The 22,279-nt window shown below is 33.3% G+C and overlaps 1 protein-coding gene across 4 annotated transcripts in view; it reads right to left on the bottom strand.

The window, feature by feature from the left end:
* The window catches only part of LOC114328070 (uncharacterized), an 865,859-nt gene that overhangs the window by 545,211 nt on the left and 298,369 nt on the right, over nt 1-22,279 (bottom strand). For all 4 annotated transcript variants that reach the window (XM_050656308.1, XM_050656306.1, XM_050656309.1 and 1 more), the window contains exon 5: nt 10,936-10,962. In XM_050656308.1, the coding sequence (XP_050512265.1) occupies nt 10,936-10,962 (27 nt within the window). The remainder of the gene's footprint in view (nt 1-10,935; nt 10,963-22,279) is intronic.

Genomic DNA, 22,279 nt, shown 5'->3' with positions numbered 1-22,279 from the left:
AAGTTATAATGGAAAATTTAAAAAATAATCGTAAAAAATATAAAAACTCGTTAAAAGTATAAAATCTTGAAAAAGATAACCTCTTTAAAAGAAGTCGTACAACATTATACAGTAGAACATTTTAAAGGTAATTGATTTCTATTCCTCTTACTTGTACCATTGCATATGCCTAAAGTTACGTAGAAAAAAGTTACAGAACAATATTTGCGAAATAACAAGGAAAATTGCCCAAAATTGCTGTGAGTGGCAAACTTTGAAAAATCATATTTCTAAAACTGTAAATCCTAATGACCTCTACCAAACATCATTTTAAAGAGAAAATATGTAAGTTGTTTTTCTGTGAAGCAATGTCTATACCTATATCCCCGTGGACAAGAGTTATGGGACAAAAAACAAAATTTCTTTCTTTTGGGTTTCTTTGTGCTTTTTCTTTTGAATATATTTTTGTAAAAAAAAGTATCTTTGACTTTAAAAAGTTATATTTAGATAGGAAATTTAACCAGGAACAATTTTTATGTAGACGTGTTTGTACCAAAAGTGCATAGAACTCACCCTAATGTAACCTGTGCCCAGGGACTAATTCACCCATTTCTCAAAAACGCACCCCTTTAAATGGTAGCACTCCGCGGTTTTTTCATATATAGAGATTCATTGACCATATGAAATAATAAAACCCCGTTAACGTTGTAGTTCCTTTCTATAGTACATAATCAATAGCCTATAATAAGCAAAGCTTATATCTTAATTGGAAAATTGAATCCTATTTGATGACGTAGATCGACGATCTATGAATATTTCGCAGAGATCCTTAAACGAAAGGCCACACGGGTGATATTTTACGGCGCCGTAAGGGCCAAACCAGACGGGCCACTCTGCAGCGCTACTCTGTGGAGCCACAGAGTGGCTGAAACAGGCGATTTTCTAGCGCCGGCGACTACGCTGCGAAGTGGATCGTTTGGAAGGGTGCGGCGTTTAATTTAACCCTTATCCAAGCAAGGTGGGTCCAACGGGCCCGAGACGCCAATTCTTTTATCATAAACTGATAAAAAAAATTTATTGAATTTTATGCATCACTGACTTTGTTTAGAAGTATATTTCCTTCAACATAGTCATGAGCTATTCAAAATATTTATTATCATTTTTGAAATTATCGCATCGAAAAAATTTTGTCACGTAAATGGGCAACACGGGCCCGTCGGACCCTATTTGTATTTATACCTAAAGTCTAGTTCTTTGTTACAGAAGTTAATCTGGCAGTCAGGTAATGTCTTTGTGGATTATCTAAACGACTTTTATGATTCCGGAAATCCAATAATAAAGTCTAAACGTGTAACAAACAATGTAAACCTCTTTGATGTGAACATCAAAGAGATGCTTACAGTAGGTGTTATATCTATTCCAAATGAATTTTAAAAACTGATAATCATTGTTGGAATGCAATAACATTGTTAGGTAGGTACCTATACATATTTTGAAATAAATAATGCATCTGCTATCAGTCGTTTGAGATCGATGTTAGTGTCGACAACTAAGCTCCTAAAATTATATTTAGTTACAGTGAAATGTCCCTAAAACCATTGTCAGCTGCAGAACTGCAAGATATTGCTAATAATTTATGAGACTCAGATAATGAAGAATCTCGTGAAGTAGGTGGCATTGAAAGTGACTCTGAAATTAAAGATCATCTTTAAGAAGCAAGTGAAGAGGATGATCAGCAAACAGTATTGAGTAATAATGAAGAAGAATATCTAGCTACACGTTCCCAGATTTCAGAGTGTGTAATTTTTGAAACTAAGGATAGAATTAACTGGAAAAGTCAACCACAACCGACAAGACGTATGCTATCCTGCGACATAATAAAAAGCAAAGTGCACAAAGTGCAAAATGGTTTGGTAGATTTGCAAAAGTTTTTATTTATTTATTAACTAAGTCTTTACTTGGCTCCTAATATTTAGTTCTTGTGAATAAATATTTTTTCTACAAAAGTTTTCTTGCATTTCATTATTGTGTGCAGTGCAAATCCTTCAGGTAGATTGCACCCTCGAGGTGGACCGCATACTATAGTAACACTTTTTTTAATCTAGTCAATTTAAATCTAACTTTAATAAAAACTCAAAAAAGAATATTAGAAATATATGGGTAAATATGAATAGTACATTCAAGAACAGTAGTGGGCCCAACGGACCCGAGTTGACCGGTTACGTAAGTAAAATGTATTGCCCGGATAAGGGTTAATGGGTGAGAAAAAACAGTAAGTTTAATCAAATGATTAAAAACTTGCCGGCTAATATTTTTTTAAAAAAGTGTTTTCGTCAAAATCAGTGTATGTAACGTCCATAGTTTAAATATTTTATAAAATTTCAACGCTTTTGAAAAAATACCAATAATAGCCCAGTGAAAATTTGGCTATAGGTTCTGCTTACCCTCCACTTCAAAGTTGAAATTGTGCCGTTGGTTGCTTTTACTTGGGGGGTGAGTCACCCCTTCTCGGGGGTGAAAAAACATATATTCAAGATAAGACCGGAAATGGATAAATTCACTAATTTTAAGCAACTTTTGTTCTATAGAGTCTTTTATTTAAGTCAATACTTTTCGAGTTATTTTCGATTGAAAATGTTTATTTTTCGACCAAAAAACTACGTTTTCGGACGGTTTTTCGCAAATAACTCAAAAAGTAAACATTTTGATCGAAAAAACTATCCTTAGCAAAAGTGTAGCTTATAAAAAACTGAAAAAAAATGTGTATCAGTAAAGTCTATCAATCGAGTAAAAACAAAGTTGTAGCTCATGAAAAATACGTTCTTGTGCGTCTAATTCCAAATCGAATAATTCAAGGTGAAATCACCGAAAAATTAAGCACTTTTTGGGAAAAACCTATTTAAACTTTTTTAAAGTGTTTATTAAAAGCTTTATTAGAATTGTTCATAAACGTTTCTAGCATTAAACATAAGCGAGTTACGCTCAAAACAAGGTTGGCCCTCTTTTTTTTGGAAAAAAATCATGGAAATCTCCCCATGTTTAGCTCCTCAAATGAAATTAATCCCTACCGCTTTACAAACAATTTACTTACTTATCTATTTTTTATATGATCTGCCAGTCTCACCGGTTTAAAGTGCTTATTTTTGAAAGGGTTATAGTTAAAAAAGCTTGAACGGGTCACTAATCACGAGTGTATGCAAATTTTGAACAGCCATATCTTGACCAATTTTTGTCTTGCGGAAAAACAAAATGAAACTAGCATATTTATAATAACAAAACCTATATTTTTTTACTCTTTAAGATTTTTCTTATCACTAATACTTTTTAAGTTATTTTGAAAAAAGGAAATTTTTCAAAAATTTTTGGAAAATTTTGTTTTACTATAAAACCAAATTTTTTCAAAAATAAGCACTTCAAGCCAATCAAACTTACAGATCATATAAACAATATACCTACAGTTAAAATAAATGGTAAAGCGGTAACGATTAATTTTATTTAGGGTGCTAAATAGAGGGGGGTTTTCACAATTTTTTTTACCAAAAAAAGGGACCAACTTTTTTTTTCAGTGTAACTTGTTTATTTTTGGTGATAGAAACTTTTGTAAAAATCAAATATAAATCTTTTTTTAGATACTTTAAAAATGTTAATAAGCTTTTCCCAAAAAGTATTTCCCAAAAAGATTTTTCGGTAATTTCGCGTTGATTTATTCGATTTGGAGTTAGACGAATAAGAACGTATTTTTCATGAGCTACAACTTTGCTTTTTCTCAATTTATATACTTTACTGATACACCATTTTTTTTTGTTTTTTTATAAGCTACGCTTTTGCTTAGAATATTTTTTCGATAAAATATTTACTTTTAGAGTTATTTGCGAAAAACGGTCTGAAAACGTAGTTTTTTTGTCGAAAAATCAACATTTTCAATTGCGAATAACGCGAAAAGTATTAACTTACGTAAAAAGCTTTATAGAACTAAAGTTGCTTATAATCGGTAAATTTATCCATTTCCGGGCTTATTTTAAACACGCGTTTTTTACCCCCTGAGAAGGGGTGACTGTCACCCCCCAAGTAAAAGCAACCAATGGGACAAATTCAACTTTGAAGTGGAGGGTAAGTAGAACCTAAATCCAAATTTTCATGCAATTCGGAGTTGCCCCTGAAAATTACACTCCAAAACGGTCATTTATTGGGCTATAAACTCCATAAACGGAATTAAGAAGAACCAGACAAAAACAGCTATATCACATAAAGAAGCACATAAAAATCAACCAGTACATCTGGTATCCTACAGGTGTAAAATAGTTTGATACAACCTGACAACTGAGTGAAAGTGAAAAACATGTTAGCTTGCAGCCCCCTTTTAGCTGATATCTTATCGTTTTGTTTTCAACAACAAACAATAAGGCCCAAACCAGACGGGCCACTCTGCAGCGCTACTCAGTGGATCCACAAAGCAGCTTCCGATGATTTACCGTGGGTTCTCATGTAGAGTGGCCGTCGAACCCCAGACGAGCGAGTGTAGCCGGCCACAATCGCCGAGCTTCACTGCTAGTGGCGTCCACTAGTGGCAAACTCCATTCAGACGGACCACTTTTGTACCTGCCGCAGATGTTTACGAGAATTTATAGAGTGAGCACCTAAAATGAATTTCGATTCGGAACGGTTTTTGACTGAAGTGCAAAACAGACCGGATATATGTGATACAAGAACCCGAGCGCATATTTATAGGGCATTAAAAGGAAAACCGTATTCCGAGGCGTTAAGTCGAAATTTTTAGCATATGTAACTTTTTACAAATGACGAGTTGCTAGCCCTTCGATTTAACCTTCTGACTAGAAGGGACAGAATTTTCTGTCGCGGTTTATCCCCTTAACCGAAGTGTCCCAGTTATTTAAAGGCGCCGGAAGCTCGCCTTTCACCCTCTCCCGTTTGCTACACCCCACACATCCATTGTGCGTTGTGCATTGCCCAGTGGTCAGTGGCCCAGTGGCCTTATTAGAATCAAAAAATGGGAAAGCATCAGGACCTGGAAATATCCCCATCGAACTGATAAAATATGGACCAGACATACTGCACGAAATAATGACGGAGCTCTTCAACAAATGCATGTTGCAGGGAGAAAAAATACCAGAAGACTGGAATTGTGCATACTTAGCTCGATTTACAAAAAAGGAGACAAAACGTTGTGCAAAAACTACAGAGGTATAAGTATACAGTGCAATGGGGAGGTTTTGTGGCCGAGTATTAAAGAAAAGGGTGGAATTAAAAATTCAGGACAGGGAAGAACAAAGTGGTTTTCGCGCCGGTAGATCGTGCGCAGATAACATATTCGTGATGCAACAAATAATAAAAAAAAGAAGAGCAAGGAATCTGTCTACTCACCTAACATTTATTGATCTGGAAAAAGCCTACGACACGGTACCTTTAAAGAAACTCTTTGAAATTTTGACCACGATAGGCATAAGCGAAGCATATGTGCGAGCAATTCAAAATATGTATCAAAATCCGAAAAGTTGTATTAAACAGGGAAAATCTATGTCGAAACTATTCCCTGTTACAAAAGGTTTAAGGCAAGGGTGCTGCTTATCGCCAACACTATTTAAAATATACATCTAGAAAGCTCTGGAGCAATGGAGGAAAACAGTTGCTGGGATGGGAATAATGATTGAAGAAAACTGCTTAACAACTTTGTTTTTTGCTGATGACCAAGTAATTCTTGCCAACGATGAACATGATATGGATTATATGCTAAGAAAGTTACAGATCGAATATGAAAAATGGGGCCTATGTATGAACATGGAGAAAACGGAATATTTGAGAATAGAAGAGGAAACCGAAGATCCGGAATTAGAGTTAAGAAATATAAGGAAATGTAAGGAATATAGATATTTAGGAAGCATAATATCAGAAGAAGGAACTACAAAAAAAGGCATACAGCATAGGATACAGCAAGGAAGGAAAGCAACTCGTATTTTAAATGGTCTACTATGGTCTAACAAGGTGAAGCTGAACACAAAGTTAACAATCTACAGAACAATCGTGGAACCTATTATAACTTATGGAGCAGAATGTTGGCAACTCACAGGAAAGGAAAGAAAAAATATAGAAGTAGCGGAATTGGATTACTTACGTAGAGCATGCAGAGTATCTAGATTAGAACACGTACCAAATGAGGAAATAAGACGACGGAAAAAGTTTATATTCCACGGTTGACCATATAGAAACAAAGAAATTGCTATGGTATGGTCATGTTATGAGGATGTCAGAGGAAAGATTGCCAAAAAGAGCATTAAATTACACACCCATAAATAGAAGAAGAAGAGGAAGGCCTACAGAAACATGGAAGAAAGGCATAGAACAGTCTATGGCAGATAGAGCTATTGACGAAAACGAATGGGTGGATAAAAAACGATGGCGAGCGAAATGTGGGATGCGGAGGAGACCGTAGGAACCCCACTACTTATATATACAGGGTGTCCCAAAAGTAGTGGAACGGTCGAATATTTCGCGAACTAAACATCGGATTGAAAAACTGAAAAATACGTTTTCAATCATTTTCAAAAATCTATCCAATGACATCAAACACCAACCCCCACTACACCCCCTGGAGGTGGGGTGGAGGGTAACTTTAAAATCTCAAATGGAAACCCCTAGTTTTTCTTGCAGATTTGGATTCGTTACGTAAAAGTAAGCAACTTTTATTCAAGACATTTTTTCGAACTGTGGATAGATGGCGCTATAATTGAGAAAAACGATTTATGCTGATACCATAGGTAAATTATAGAAACGGTCTAATATCTCGAGAAATACACTTCCAAATGAGAATCCAAAAAGAAGGTTTTTAATACTTTTCGAAAACCTATCGAATAACACTAAACATGACCCTCCAACCCACCCTCTGGAGGTGGGGTGGGGGGTAACTTTAAAATCTTAAATAGCAACCCCCACTTTTTATTACAGATTCGGATTCGTCATGAAAAATTAAGCAACGTTTATTCGAAATATTTTTTAGAATTGTTGATAGATGGCGCTTTAATTGGAAAAATACGATTTATTAGCGCCATCTATCAACAATTTTAAAAAATGTTTCGAATAAATGTTGCTTAATTTTTCATGACGAATTCGAATCTGCAATAAAAAGTGGGGGTTGCTATTTAAGATTTTAAATTTACCCCCACCCCGTCTCCAAGGGGTGGGTTGGAGGGTCATTTTTGGTGTTTGTCGATAGGCTTTCGAAAAATATTAAAAACTTGTTTTTTGGTTTCTCATTTGGAAGTGTATTTCTCGAGATATTAGACCGTTTCTATAATTTACCTATGGTATCAGGATAAATCGTTTTTCCCAATTATAGCGCCATCTATCCACAGTTCGAAAAAATGTCTTGAATAAAAGTTGTTTACTTTTACGTAACGAATCCAAATCTGCAAGAAAAACTAGGGGTTTCCATTTGAGATTTTAAAGTTACCCCCCACCCCACCTTCAGGGGGTGCAGTGGGGGTTGGTGTTTGGTGTCATTGGATAGATTTTTGAAAATGATTGAACACGTGTTTTTCAGTTTTGCGATCCGATGTTTAGTTCGCGAAATATTCGACCGTTCCACTACTTTTGGGACACCCTATATAAAAGGAAAACCGTGGGATGTCATCTTTGAATTATTAGACATCCTTGATCCAGTTGTATTTTTTGCAGTCATTCCATTATACAGACTTTGGACTGCTTTGACAAGACGATGTTTAATATTGGTTTGACGTAGGGTTGACGATAGTTTGCTAAGAGACACACTGCCATATGCTTTTTGTAAGTCTACGTACAGCTGGTGACCTTCTCTATTGACGGCTGTTTTTTCTCAATAACTTGCGTAATAGGGTACAAGTGATTACTGTGGACCGCCCAGCTCTATGGTCATTTTCTTTCAGAAAATGACTTCAATTGATTATCAAGGAGAAAATAAACCTCAGACGAAGGCCGGACAGGAGAAGATACTCGTGTCTCCAAAATCTGTGGAAGTGGTTCGGTTCGACACATCGGTCGACTTACTCAGAAGTAAGAGAAGCAAAATCAGTATTGCCATGTTAATTGCTAACGTTCGCAACGAAAAGGGCACTTGAAGAAGAAGAAGAACCAATAGTAGTTCAGTAAATTCCTCATGTTTAAAGTAGAACCAATTAGTGAAATAATCAACCATAGCGAATGAGACAGTAGTGGACAGTAATGAACTAAATCCTAGTTAAAAAGAGGATATTTTTAACAACAAAGGTGTTGAAGCTAAGTGTCTAAACAGTTTAAAGCGGTTTATATAAAAAAAAACAAATTCAGCAAGTAAAGTGCTTCTTAACAGATTGGCTGACTTGTAAAGCAACTCATTCGAAATGAAAATTCCCATAAGGTTTCGTTGGCAAGATTTGTTTATACATTCTTCGATCACATAAAAAAATCTAAAAAGCTACCAGCTACCGTTGTTCGCCTTTGTTTCCCCATCGAACAAAAAGCATTTACAAAACAAGGGCGGGAAATACATCGATTCCTGTACTATTGCGTTTTTCATCGAGATCAAAAATGGGAACGTTTCTTACGCTAGATTGAGCACGGATGTTGAATATTGAAGTATGGCAAAGACGTTTTGAATAATCGACTGACTGTGTTTTCGTAATACTCGGAGGGTTACATTGCTCGGAAAAATTACGGTTCAGCATATCGGGACATTTTTGTTCACCCGTCCGTACATTGAGTTGTGATTTCGTTCGGACGGAAAAAAGAACACAGACATAAAGGAAGTTTTACTGGCAAATAACATTGTAGTCGGTTAAAATGTAGATCGGTTACGCAAATAGAAAAGTTACGAGTTAACATTGGTTAAGTTTATTTTTATTCGGTTTCTGAACATTATTTCCTTCGTCAGAAATAAATTTTTCTATTACGTTTTAGCTATTCATTTATAAAATCATTTGCTAGACATCATGATTGACTTTTTAGGGTTGGTTCTGAAACTGTTTTTTTTGGCATGTATTGAGTGTTTACTTAAATATTTAATTTTGGATTATTGTTGATATTTTCAACTTTTCTGAAAACACTTGTTTTTAGAGGGGGAGAATATTTGAAAAATTACAGTTCAGCATATCGGGACATTTTTGTTCACCCGTGCGTACATTGAGTTGTGATTTCGTTCGGACGGAAAAAAGAACACAGACATAAAGAAGTTTTACTGGCAAATAACATTGTAGTCGGTTAAAATGTAGATCGGTTACGCAAATAGAAAAGTTACGAGTTAACATTGGTTAAGTTTATTTTTAGTCGGTTTCTGAACATTATTTCCTTCGTCAGAAATAAATTTTTCTATTACGTTTTAGCTATTCATTTATAAAATCATTTGCTAGACATCATGATTGTCTTTTTAGGGTTGGTTCTGAAACTGTTTTTTTTGTGGCATGTATTGAGTGTACTTAAATATTTAATTTTGGATTATTGTTGATATTTTCAACTTTTCTGAAAACACTCGTTTTTAGAGGGGGAGAATATTTGAAAAATTACAGTTCAGCATATCGGGACATTTTTGTTCACCCGTCCGTACATTGAGTTGTGATTTCGTTCGGACGGAAAAAAGAACACAGACATAAAGGAAGTTTTACTGGCAAATAACATTGTAGTCGGTTAAAATGTAGATCGGTTACGCAAATAGAAAAGTTACGAGTTAACATTGGTTAAGTTTATTTTTAGTCGGTTTCTGAACATTATTTCCTTCGTCAGAAATAAATTTTTCTATTACGTTTTAGCTATTCATTTATAAAATCAATTGCTAGACATCATGATTGTCTTTTTAGGGTTGGTTCTGAAACTGTTTTTTTTGTGGAATGTATTGAGTGTTTACTTAAATATTTGATTTTGGATTATTGTTGATATTTTCAACTTTTCTGAACACTCGTTTTTAGAGGGGGAGAATATTTGAAAAATTACAGTTCAGCATATCGGGACATTTTTGTTCACCCGTGCGTACACTGAGTTGTGATTTCGTTCGGACGGAAAAAAGAATACAGACATAAAGGAAGTTTTACTGGCAAATAACATTGTAGTCGGTTAAAATGTAGATCGTTTACGCAAATAGAAAAGTTACGAGTTAACATTGGTTCAGTTTATTTTTAGTCGGTTTCTGAACATTATTTCTTTCGTCAGAAATAAATTTTTCTATTACGTTTTAGCTTGTACCATTTATAAAATCAATTGTTAGACATCATGATTGTCTATTTAGACTGGGTTCTCAACCTGTTTTTGTGTGGCGTGTTTTGAGAAATATTCGGCGTTTACTTAAATATTTAATTTTTGATTATAGTTTAACTGTTCTAAAAACATTCTTTTTTAGAAGGGGGACGGTTTGGAAAAATATTTAGTGTTAACTTAAATATTGCACTATCAAAATAGTGCAGACATAAATATAAATTGTATGCATTGATGAGTGCGCTAATAACCGGCAAAATAACGCAAAAGACGGAAAACATAATACGTTGTGCAATAAAAAGGGATGAAACTAGTAGAGATGGGAAATTAGCAATAGAAACCTATAAATTTACATTATATTGTTAGTTTCCCACCTTTAGACGTATACTAGGCGTTTGGCAACTGCCACTATGACAGGAGAATTTTTTAAATTCTCCTATGAGTTTGACTCTGATACATCTAAAGATGTTATTCAATTCTTTTTACATTGTTGTTGTTGTTTTTTCTGTTGTTCGTGTTCTTTTTCTCTGTTCTCTCCGCAACCGATTTTTTCCAATTCAGGTTCCATACAAACTGTCACAATTTTGTTTTAAATTGACGAACTAATTTTTTGTGTCTGAAATTTAGAAGTAGGTACATGCGTATTTCTCGAAAAAATATACTTCTATCGAATCAATCGTTACGTTTTACTGGTCTAATATTAACCGGCAAACCATATAGCAGCAAAAACAAAAACAAGTAACTTACCTTATCGTCTTCACCCTCGCTATCACACTGAAACAAAAAAGAACACCATTAACAATTCAGAAAAACATTAATAAAAAAAGCGAGAGCCGAGGAAGATATTGTATTGCCATTTCCTTTGTCGAAAGGCAAAACCGAACTCGCGCAAAAAGAAAGAAAAGTTGTAGCGTTTCTCGTTTTTGTTGCTTTGTTTTCCACGCTCTTTAATACTTTTTCAAACATTCGCAATCACATTGGAAACGCTTTCGGAGTTTTTGTTTGAAAAAGTAATATATAAAGCGAAAAAATGCACAAATAGGATTTTTGACACAAATAGAATGAACTAAAGATTATTTCCGTTTGTGCGGTCGTGTTTATTCCACTTACACATTTATGACACAATAGTAATACATTCGGGACCGTCTGTCTTTTACCCATGTCATACACCAGGGAAATAAGTAAAAAAATATAGGAAGAGCATTGGGACCTTGAATAATGAGCGTATCTGACTAGCTTTTAGTTAAATGTGGTCATATAGAAAGAAAACCTACAGGGTTATACCCTGGGCTAATTAGCAAAATACAAGGAAAAGTTATTTACCAGCAATTTTTGCTCTTTAACTCCAAAGATTTTAACTTTACACCAAAAACACCAAAAACATAGAGACGTGTTTTCCCGATTTACTTCGACGAAAATTTTCCCCGGAAAGTGCGGGTTTTTCCAATAAAATCTTTCATTTTCAACTAAAATTTTAGATAAGTAGTATAAAAGCTCTTTTTACATAGATTATAATTCCAGAAGCCGATAAAAATTAAATGAACAGTTTAGCAACAATTGAATTGTTAATTAAAAATTTACGGTCGCTATGATAACCACAATAATTATGACACATAAGAATAACTATGATTTTTGTATAAAAAGACACTGTACCTATCTAATGTACTTTACAGAATTGAAATTAGACTATTTAAGCGGCCTCAGGAATATTTTAAAATTATAAACAATTTTTTGGCTTATAAACAAATAGAATATCTCGGGAAATAATAAATTAAATTAAATCATGAAAAAGGTATTGGAAAAAAAGCGGCAGGACGCTTATTTTAAAAGAAAAAACGTTTAATTGTGATGAGTGGTTCCTGAGATGCAACCGGTCAAATTTGACCGGCATTTACGGCAAAGATATAAACAATAGGATCATAATTTTCGAACCATCACCTTTTTATTTTTATCCTCTTTCTTCACACCAATTTTCGTATCTTTAAAAGAATCATAACATATATTATTATAATAAAAACTATCAATATTACGAGTGAAAATTGCCAAAAATAGCAAAATTCCAATCAAAAATCAGGTTGGAGAAAATGTAATCTCAAATTTCAAAATCGGTATACGTTAAAAAAATGCATTTTCTCGGCTTCCCATGGAGTAATTTTCTTCATTCTTTTTTTGTTCCCATGTAACTCGAGTAGAGCCATCTAACTAACGCATTATTAAATATCAAACTTGCTTTTTTTGTTATAATAGATTTATTTATTTATAAGAAAAGAAAACTACATATTTTTTCCAGTTTAGACTTTTTTTTAGATAAACTTACTACAAGTGTACCTTTTAAGGTTAAAACCACAAATATTCTCATTTTAAAGCTGTATAATTATTTAAACAATCTTTATTTAAACAAATTAAAAACTTTGTTATAATAAATAAATTAATTATTATAACAAAACAAAAGCAACTATACACCTATACCTTTTATTCTACGAAATTATATTTAGTTTTATAGGGTAAACGACTCGGTGAAGACTGGAGTAGGGCGGCCGTCACGTCTTGTGTGAAATTATCTAAAAACAACATTTAAAACGAGAACAACATTTAAAAACGAGTGGATGACGGAGGGTCTTTTAAATTTTGTACATGAAAAACATGTACTGATACAAAAATAGAATGTAATGTTGTTATGAAGCTATTTAAAATCGAATAAAAAAATTTCTATTTCTAAAATCGAATGTCGAAACGTTAATAAAATCATTTTTTTTTAGTTAAATTGTGGCTTCTTTCCCATTTAGAATAGTTTATTACATATATTGTATGAGCTAATCTAAGATCCCACAAATAACTTAGTAGAACAACGATTATAAAAACAAATTAAGACTTTTAATTACAAACATAAGAAATAATAACTGACAAAATAGAAATTGCAAATGAATTAAATAGGCATTACAGTACATTAGGACAAAAGTATGGACAAAAAATACCCATTTGTAATGATACATCGTCGTGATACATATCAGACATCGTATCATCTACCTACCCAAACAACACAGCAAAATATCTTCGTGCGACTCAATTCGTATTGTGTGAAAAGGACAAGTGCGTCAAAACTACCGCACGAGAAAACCCTCGCACGTTCAAAATTCTTATAATGTGAAACAGCCCTAAGAGTGAAAATAAGCGTGGGTTTGGAGAATAAGGTTATGTATAAAAACAAATATAAGAAATACACTGGATATGGTTAAAATTTTAAATACATAAATATAAAGAAATTATCAAATTACCCTAAAAAGATTTAAGAGATATAAATGAATTTATGAAGAGAAGCACCAACTTAAATAGACGACAGAAATTATAAAAACATTCCGTTCCATTTAAGGGAAGACTGACATGACAGAATGGAAGTCAAGAGTTGCCAACTGACAAACATTTTGTATCAACTACGTAGGGAGTTTTTGCTTTTCAATACGTGGAAAAGATATGGATAAAAAATAAATGTGAAAGATTACACAGAATATTTAGTTTTGATATTTAGATTTAAGCGCCAACTGTTTTTAGAAGAAAAATAGTAAAACAAAACAGAAAGTGAATAAATGAATAAAATCAATATAGACCAGGACGCATCTGTAAAAATATTAGTACTTTTGGACGTTGAGAGGTGACTCAATTTTTTTTTCAGAAATTGCTTGAAAATAACTCAAATAATAATATTTGAGTTATCCTCCCTCTCAAAAAGGTCCGGAACATTGTTTAAATAATCAAAATGTCAAAAAATAAAGGAAAAATTCGATTTTTTTCTTCGTTTTTTGATTATAACTTTGAAAGTATTCATTTCCGAGAAAAGTTGTACTAACATAAAAGTTGCGTAATTAAATTTCCTACAATATAGAATTTTTTGAAAATTTAAAAAATAGTCACCCTTGTTGCAAAATAGCAATAATTGCGAAAAAACCATACAAAAACAAATATTCGCATTTTACGCTTTTCAACCATTTATGCTACTCTTGGGACCTTCATATTTCATGGTGAAAAACTTTATGATAGAGTAAAACAATACTGTCAATTAAGTCAATTAATTATTTCTGATCTTAATTGACTGGGTCATGAAGAAGGCAACGAAAAATAAAACAGGAATTAGATGGAATGCTTTCGGTCAGCTTGAAGATCTAGACTTTGCAGATGATATATGTCTGGTGTCCGAAAAAAGACAACATATGCAGAAAAAAACAGAAAAGGTGACAAAAGAAGCAAGAAAAATAGGACTAGAGATTAACACAAGAAAAACCAAACTTATGAAGATAAATACGGAAAGAGAAATGGGTATATTCATTGAAGGAGAAGAAGTAGAAAATGTACAGAAGTTTTGCTATCTGGGAAGCATAATTGACGCTAGCGGTGGAATAGAAGAGGAAATTAATGGAAGGATAACTAAAGCCAAAAATGCGTTCTATATGTTGAAGAAAACATGGGAGTCCAATAGATTAACAACCAAAACCAAAATCAGGATATTTAATACAAATGTAAAGAGTATTTTGCTATATGCAGCAGAATTGGAAAATAGAGAAAAAGATTATACAAAAGGTTCAAACATTTGTAAATAGATGCCTTAGACGAATATTGCAAATATATTGGCCAAATCGGATAAGTAACAAGGAACTTTGGAGAAAAACTAATCAAGAGCCGATAGCCAAAACGATAAACAGACGCAAATGGAAGTTTATTGGACACACATTAAGGAAAAATGAAGATGATATAACCAAACAAGCCCTGATTACCAACCAACTGGAAAAAGAAAACAAGGCAGACCAATGACATCCTGGAAAAGAAATATTACCAGAGAGCTAGAAGACAATGGGTTAACATGGAAAGAAGTGAAAGCCCTGGCCAGAAACAGAGATGAATGGAGGGGGACTGTAGAGGCCCTATGTTCCAAATGGAATCAAGAGGAGTAAAGTAAGTTAAACAATATTGTAAATTTCATTAATATCGGTTCGATAGATTTTGCAAAATAAATTTTGCTATCCAGCTTTCGCAAAAAAAATTCATTTTTTTTTCAAAATGTTACAGGACTGAAAATAAAGCAGATAGCCAGTTGGAATTTTTTTTGCATATAGAATTGTACTGTACATTTCATTTGCAATTTGCAAAATTAAAATCGATTAACTACAACGGCGTCAGGAATTTTTTTTAAATAAACAATAATTATTGGTGCTACGCGCAGGACAGCGGATAGTTTGCTCTGATTGGGCATTCCAATGACCTTTGATAATGATTGATACATTTTAATTTTTATTACATTTCGATATAAATAAATAAATTTGGTTATTGCAAAATAAAAACACATACTCTATCCTTTGAACAAACACTTTTTTTAGAAAAAACTTTCTTTGTTCATATATTTTAACTTAGAGAATAAAAGTTTATTATTTTTAAACATATGCAATTGTTTAAACAATATTTCACAAACAATAATAAAATTATTTTGATTTTTGTGGAATTAAAATATTAAAATACAACAAAATATAGAGTAAGAAAATAATATATTAGATAAAGATTGGAGGAAATTTTGGTGGAAATCAACTTGTGTGAATCGAACACCGCTGTCCTGCGCGTAGCACCAAAAATTAATGTCTATTTAAAAAATTTCCTGACGCCGTGGTAATTAATCGATTTTAATTTTGCAAATTGCAAATGAAAGGTACAGTACACTTCTATAGGCAAAAAAATTCAACTTGCTATCTGCTTTATTTTCAGTCCTGTAACATTTTGAAAAAATGAATTTTTTTTGCGAAAGCTGGATTGCAAAATTTATTTTGCAAAATCTATTGAACCGATCTTAATGAAATTGACAGTATTGTTTTACTGTATCATAGAGTTTTTTTGGGTGAAATATGAAGGTCCTAAGTGTAGCATAAATGGTTGAAAAACGTAAAATGCGAATACTTGTTTTTGTATGGTTTTTTTCGCAATTATTGCTATTTTGCAACAAGGGTGACTATTTTTTAAATTTTTAACCAATTCTATGTTGTAGGAAATTTAATTACGCAACTTTTATGTCAGTACAACTTTTCTCGGAAATGAATAGTTTTAAAGTTATAATCAAAAGACCAATAAAAAAATCGAATTTTTCCTTCATATTTTAACATTTTGATTATTTAAACAATTTTCCGGACCATTTTGAGTGGGAGGATAACTCAAATATTATTATTTGACTTATTTTCAAGCAATTTCTGCAAAAAAATTTTAGTCACCTCTCAACGTCCATCTCAAAACATATGCGCCCTGGACTAATAGAAATTGGAATGAAATATTTACGTTACAGAATTATTATTTTATTTGCTCTTTTAATTAAAAATCAAGAGATTTCCGTCGAAATGCGTGGAATGTACAAACTAGTACAAATTAATACAGTAAAACCTCGATACAACGGATTAATTGGGGGAACGGGATGTCCGTTAAAGCCGAAAGTCCGTTAAATAAAAATCGGTTTAAAATCAGTAAATTTTTTTGAAAATATGTACTGTATTTATATACAGTGTACAAATCTGTAAGTTAAAAAAGAAATCAAGTTTTGTTTGGTTCTTTTTTTACTTTTCTACTTCATCTAAAAACTTTCTGCAATATACTCGTTTGGCTGCCAAAATTATTCACCGATCTATGGGTTGAATGAGCGATGTATTTTTTGGCAAAAACACACAATTAAAGTTGCCATCTTCTGAATGTTGAATATTTTCAGGGGGAAAAGCAGGAGGTTTGTCTAAAATCAATAAACATTTCACCTCTTTCGGCGGCATTTACAGTTTCTTCTCTTGAAATTTTTTCACTGCAGGTACAAAGTCTTAAAAAAACAATTTTTAAAAATATCTGTGGTGACCTATTTTAAATATTTTTTAAAAATATCTGTGGTATCCTTATTTGAGCTATAATATGAAACGGGCAGATGATGCATCATATTTTTTGACAACTCTAGGTTTACGAGATTTGCCAACAATTATAGCAGTTAATCCATGCAATCCATTGGCGTTAACATAAAACAGTGTCGAGATCCTGTCCTTACTAATTTTTTTTCCAGAATTCGACTTTTCATATTTTTTGCATTAAATTTATTTTTACATTTGATCGGATTTTTTGTCCGTTATATCAGAAGTCCGTTAAATAGAGGTCCGTTCTATCGAGGTTTTACTGTATTTAGTAATATATACATCAATATTTCATCTTTTCGTTGAAACCGTTTACCTGTCAAATGGCTATACAGAAATACAAATGCCAGTATCAATTTCTATTCACAGCCATAAAAATATCATACTAATCTCTGGCCGGCCACTTTATAAAACGTATTTATGTTCTCTTGATCTCTACGACCGGCTATAAATCATGACCCAACAACTGGAAACAATAAATCAGGAAATCCCCTAAATTCATTCCGAAGAACGCGAGCAACAACGCGAAATTTCCGTTCTTGCTGTTTCACTTCGGCTCTCAAGAGAAAAAGAAGTGAAAAAAATTCGAAAGAGCGTGAAGCCTGCGTTAAGATGGGTTACGACGATGTGTTCGAGTGTTTGGTTATCGGAGTTGTTTGATTTGTCGAGGATTTGCTCTTGAAGAATAGGTCAATGTCGAGAGGAAAATGGCATACGAACGGTGAATCTTCGCCATTAATAGAATCGTGTTTATGCAAGGCCCTTTTTAATAGTTTTAGCTCTTTCCATACGGATTTACGGGGTACGGTTCAAAGTTTCAGACCTAGTGTATAGATAGATTTTTACAGACAGAAAATGTTTTATTTCATGAAGTTGCTTTTCGACATGAACATTAGTAAAGCTCAGGGGCGGTTTCTCCATTGGTTCACTTGTGCAGTGAACACCCAATCAAATTTCATTAAAATACAGATTTTTTAAAATCTCCTAAATATTATAGTATCATTAAAATATTTGTTCTTAAATCTCGTAAATATCATAGTATCATATATATCTGTTCAATATAACTGTTTTTATTAATCATATAATTTATTTGAACTACACCGCTACGCTAGATGCACGTGGCAAGTGCAGAATTCAAATTGAACCCAGCCACTATATAGTAAACCTATAGAAGAACGAAAGATCTTAAATCCGTGAACCAGCGATTCTCCTATCTTAAAACATTGAGGATTTGTGCACTGCACACAGAGACCGGGGCGGAGCGTTTCGATTCACAGTTTGGCATTTTCTGTTGTGGGAATTTATTAAATACAATATTGGTAGTTTTTTTAGGATGGAGCCTTATTCAGTGAAGTTTATAAAAGAAAATGCAAATATTTTTGAAAATCGACTTCTTACAAAAAGAATGGACTAACTTAGTCGGAGATAAACTTTGTACAAGAATGTGCAATAAGAAATAAAAAGTTTAAACATTGTTTTAAAGTTGAACAATATAGAAAAACTTCGTGGTTATGCGGGTGTGATAAACTACATTCTTTGTTTTGTTTTCCATGTCTAGTGTTTTCAGTTTTGACAAAGCCATTTCAATATTCGTAACTTCATCGTCCACCTTCACCAGCGAAGAAGCGCCATCATTCAGTAGGTATCATATTCTGCACAAAACAAAAAAAAAACTGTGTGGTGTGTGACATCCTGATTAATCGGGTCAAAGATAGGTTTCATTTTACAGAACATCTTTTGGCGAGGCCCCCAAAAATTTTTCGCCTGCGGTGCTTATTCGCCGTTTGTATAATTACATTCTTTAATTGAACACCCTCCTTAAATTACCACGAGTCGCCACTGGTAAAGCTTAATATGTTACTTATTTCATATTTTCTTTTTTGGGGGAGGGGTATGGTTTGAAATTTTTAATTTTTTATGATTTTAAATGAAAGTGCATAACTTCATACTCTTTGGAAATTTCAAATTAATCGGAGTAAAATTACCAGAGATACAGCATGTTGAATATCCCTATCTTCGACTCGCTTTGCCGCGGCTTCGCGCCAGCACGCTTAAGCGTAGTTAGAAACGTTCAACAACTGCACCCCTTCTCTTTTGTAGCCGCGATTCAAAAACATATTCCGATGTGCATCACTTTACAATTTGACAGACAAATAAGAAGACAAAGACGAAGTTGTCAAAACTCTAAAAGCGTTTTTCTCAAAACGGCTTTTTCGAAGATAGTGAACATTGTAACTCAAAAACTATTAGATTGATTAACCTGAAATTTTGCATAGATTTTCTTTAAAAATTTGGATGTCGAGTTATATTTATTTTTATGCTTATTTTTTGTTTAGCAATAACAAATATGTTGATTTTCACCCTTTTGTTACAAAGTGATACCAAGAACTCAAAAATCGTTAAAAATAAAAATAAACTCGACAGCGTTACCTCGAGAGTTAAATCGTTTTAAATTTTTTGTTCCACATAATCCAGTGACGAGTTCTGATGCCCACCGCAAAATTAATTTTTTTTTGGAGATGTCTGTAAAAATTTTCCATCGTTGGTTTATTTTTAAATATTTGTCTTTAAAAGTTTTATTGCATATAGACCAAGAGGCAGCGCTGAAAAGTCTCTTTGAATTTACTAAAGCTAGATTTTTCACAGTTAATTACTGTGAGTGTGTAGAGAAACATACTGCGGTCGGTCAAGCGAAACGTAGAACAAGGTAATTAAATCCATTTACTAAGGCTGAAAATCAGTACACATATTCTAAATTAAATATAAATAAAAGTTATTATAGTCGGTCAGCTGTATGACGGGACAGATCCGGTCGATCGGCCCCAATAGTCGATTGAGGAAATAAAGCATTTTGGCTCTCAATTTTTTCGTCCAGCATGGATTTACTTGAAATTTTCACAGAAGGTAGGGAATAGTCCAAGGATCATTTTCTATATCATGCCGCTTTTTTGAAAGGTCGTATTGAATACTTGAAAAAGATTACTTAAGTTTTCCTCGAAAAATGCAAATTATTCCCATTATTTGGCTTTGAATATTTCAAATTATGCATTTGACGAAAAAAGCTAACCTTTAACATGCCGTATCTCGGTTTGTATTGGTCTTAAAGATATTATTGGAAAAGAATTGGGTTTGTGTTACTAAAAGATACAATTTTGATATCTACAGTTTTTTTATTAAATGCATATTTTTCGAGGTATTCTCAAAGAACTCTCTAAAAAAGTCGATTTTTTCGTTGAAAAAAAAAAAAGAAGCGGCTCTAATTATGCTAAATGAAACCAATTGTGTCGCAAATTCCTCGGTAGAATGCAGTAGGATGTGGTTACCCATACTGAAAGAGGAAGTCAATAGAGAGAAAATACCAAGATTAGTAAGTCAATAATATCGAGCTAGTACATATTTTATATTTTAGTATTACTTATATATCTAGTATTATTAATATTATTTATAATTTAAACATGTTACAAGTCAGAATTTGGTATTATTTTTTGAGAGTAAATTAATGTAAGACTAAATACTTACGTCGGGATAGTATCGCAGGGTTTTTCCTGGTTTTCCCTTGTGATTTACTATGAAGTCTCTAACGCGAGAATTTTACTGTCGTTGCATTTGGTTGTCTTTTTAAAGACAGACAATATATGTCTGAATTGCCAATATAAATGAGTGAGATTAAATAAATTATTAGAAGAATCTTTTTGCTTAGCAACAACTCTTTTGTTTATTTTAGTAATATTTTGTATTTTGACAACGTCACCCGATTTGGGCGTCGAAACGTTAATAAAATTATTTTTTTCATTTTAATTGTGGCTTATTTCCCATATAAATAATTAATCGAAAAACTGTTATTTTCAAGCGCGAATAACTCGAAAAATATTAGTTTTACGAAGAAAATGTAAAAAACATTTTTTTCTTAGAATCACTTTTTCCATCGAATTACATGGTTAAAATGTAATAAAAAATTCCCACCCCCCGAGATGGGGTGGTAAACACCCCAAGGTTTTAGCGTATGATAGCGGCATGATATAGAAAATGATCCTTGGACTATTCCATACCTTCTGTGAAAATTTCAAGTAAATCCATGCTGGACGAAAAAATTGCGAGCCAAAATGCTTCATTTCCTCAATCGACTATTGGGGCCGACCGACCGGCTCTGTCCCGTCATACAGCTGACCGACTATAATAACTTTCATTTATATTTAATTTAGAATGTGTGTACTGATTTTCAGCCTTAGTAAATGGATTTAATTACCTTCGTAGGAAAGCAATTTTAATAACCTCTCAGTAACCCCTGTTCTACGTTTCGCTTGACCGACCGCAGTATGTTTCTCTACACAATCACAGTAATCAACTGTGAAAAATCTAGCTTTAGTAAATTCAAAGAGATTTTTCAGCGCTGCCTCTCCGTCTAATATTCTTCGTCACAAAAAATCCCTTATAATTCTTATATTCACCCCTGCCCGCCACCCCTTTGTCCACCACGCAGCTTTACTCCCCTGGAGATTTTACTTAGCTACGTCATGATCTACTTATTCCCAAATTTTGGTGCACTATCTCGATCATGAGCGTCACAAAAAAACCCCTTATAATTTTTATATTAATCCCTGCCCCACCTTTTTGTCGGCCACCCAGCGTTCCACCTCTGGAGATTTTACTTAGTTACGTCACGACCTACTTATTCCCAAATTTTGGTGCACTATCTCGATCGTGAGCGTCACAAAGAAATAATAAAAACCGCGACTTTGACTTCTTATAACTACCCTCGTCCACCACTCAGGTTTCCGCCAGTACGGGAAAGTCATGTACACAACTAATTCAACATATCCCTGTATGTATAGTTTGTCCATATTACTTATCACGAGCAAAATCGGCTTCCAGCTCTTGGACTATGACTACCTTCGCCATAGTTTTTCCCTTATTGTGTAAATTTTGAATTTTGGACTAAAAAAATTGACTATAAAGTGTTCATTTAAGGGAAGCGTCCACAGGTCCGCATCGTACGCATCGGATTAATTTTTCATACTGCGTCCACTGTATCGGCAGCGATCATATTGCCGATGCCACTACCTGCTAGGGTAGAAAAATTACTAAGGTAGACTTTAAAATTGGTTGTTTATTTAATTTAATAATTAATTTATGCATATTAACTACATTTTTATTAGTATGGTAAAATATGATATTTTAAT

Source organism: Diabrotica virgifera, chromosome 7 (assembly GCF_917563875.1).
Source record: "Diabrotica virgifera virgifera chromosome 7, PGI_DIABVI_V3a".
NCBI lineage: Eukaryota > Metazoa > Arthropoda > Insecta > Coleoptera > Chrysomelidae > Diabrotica > Diabrotica virgifera.
Note: the sequence above shows the minus strand (reverse complement) of the source record. Positions and strands in the feature narration are given on the sequence as shown.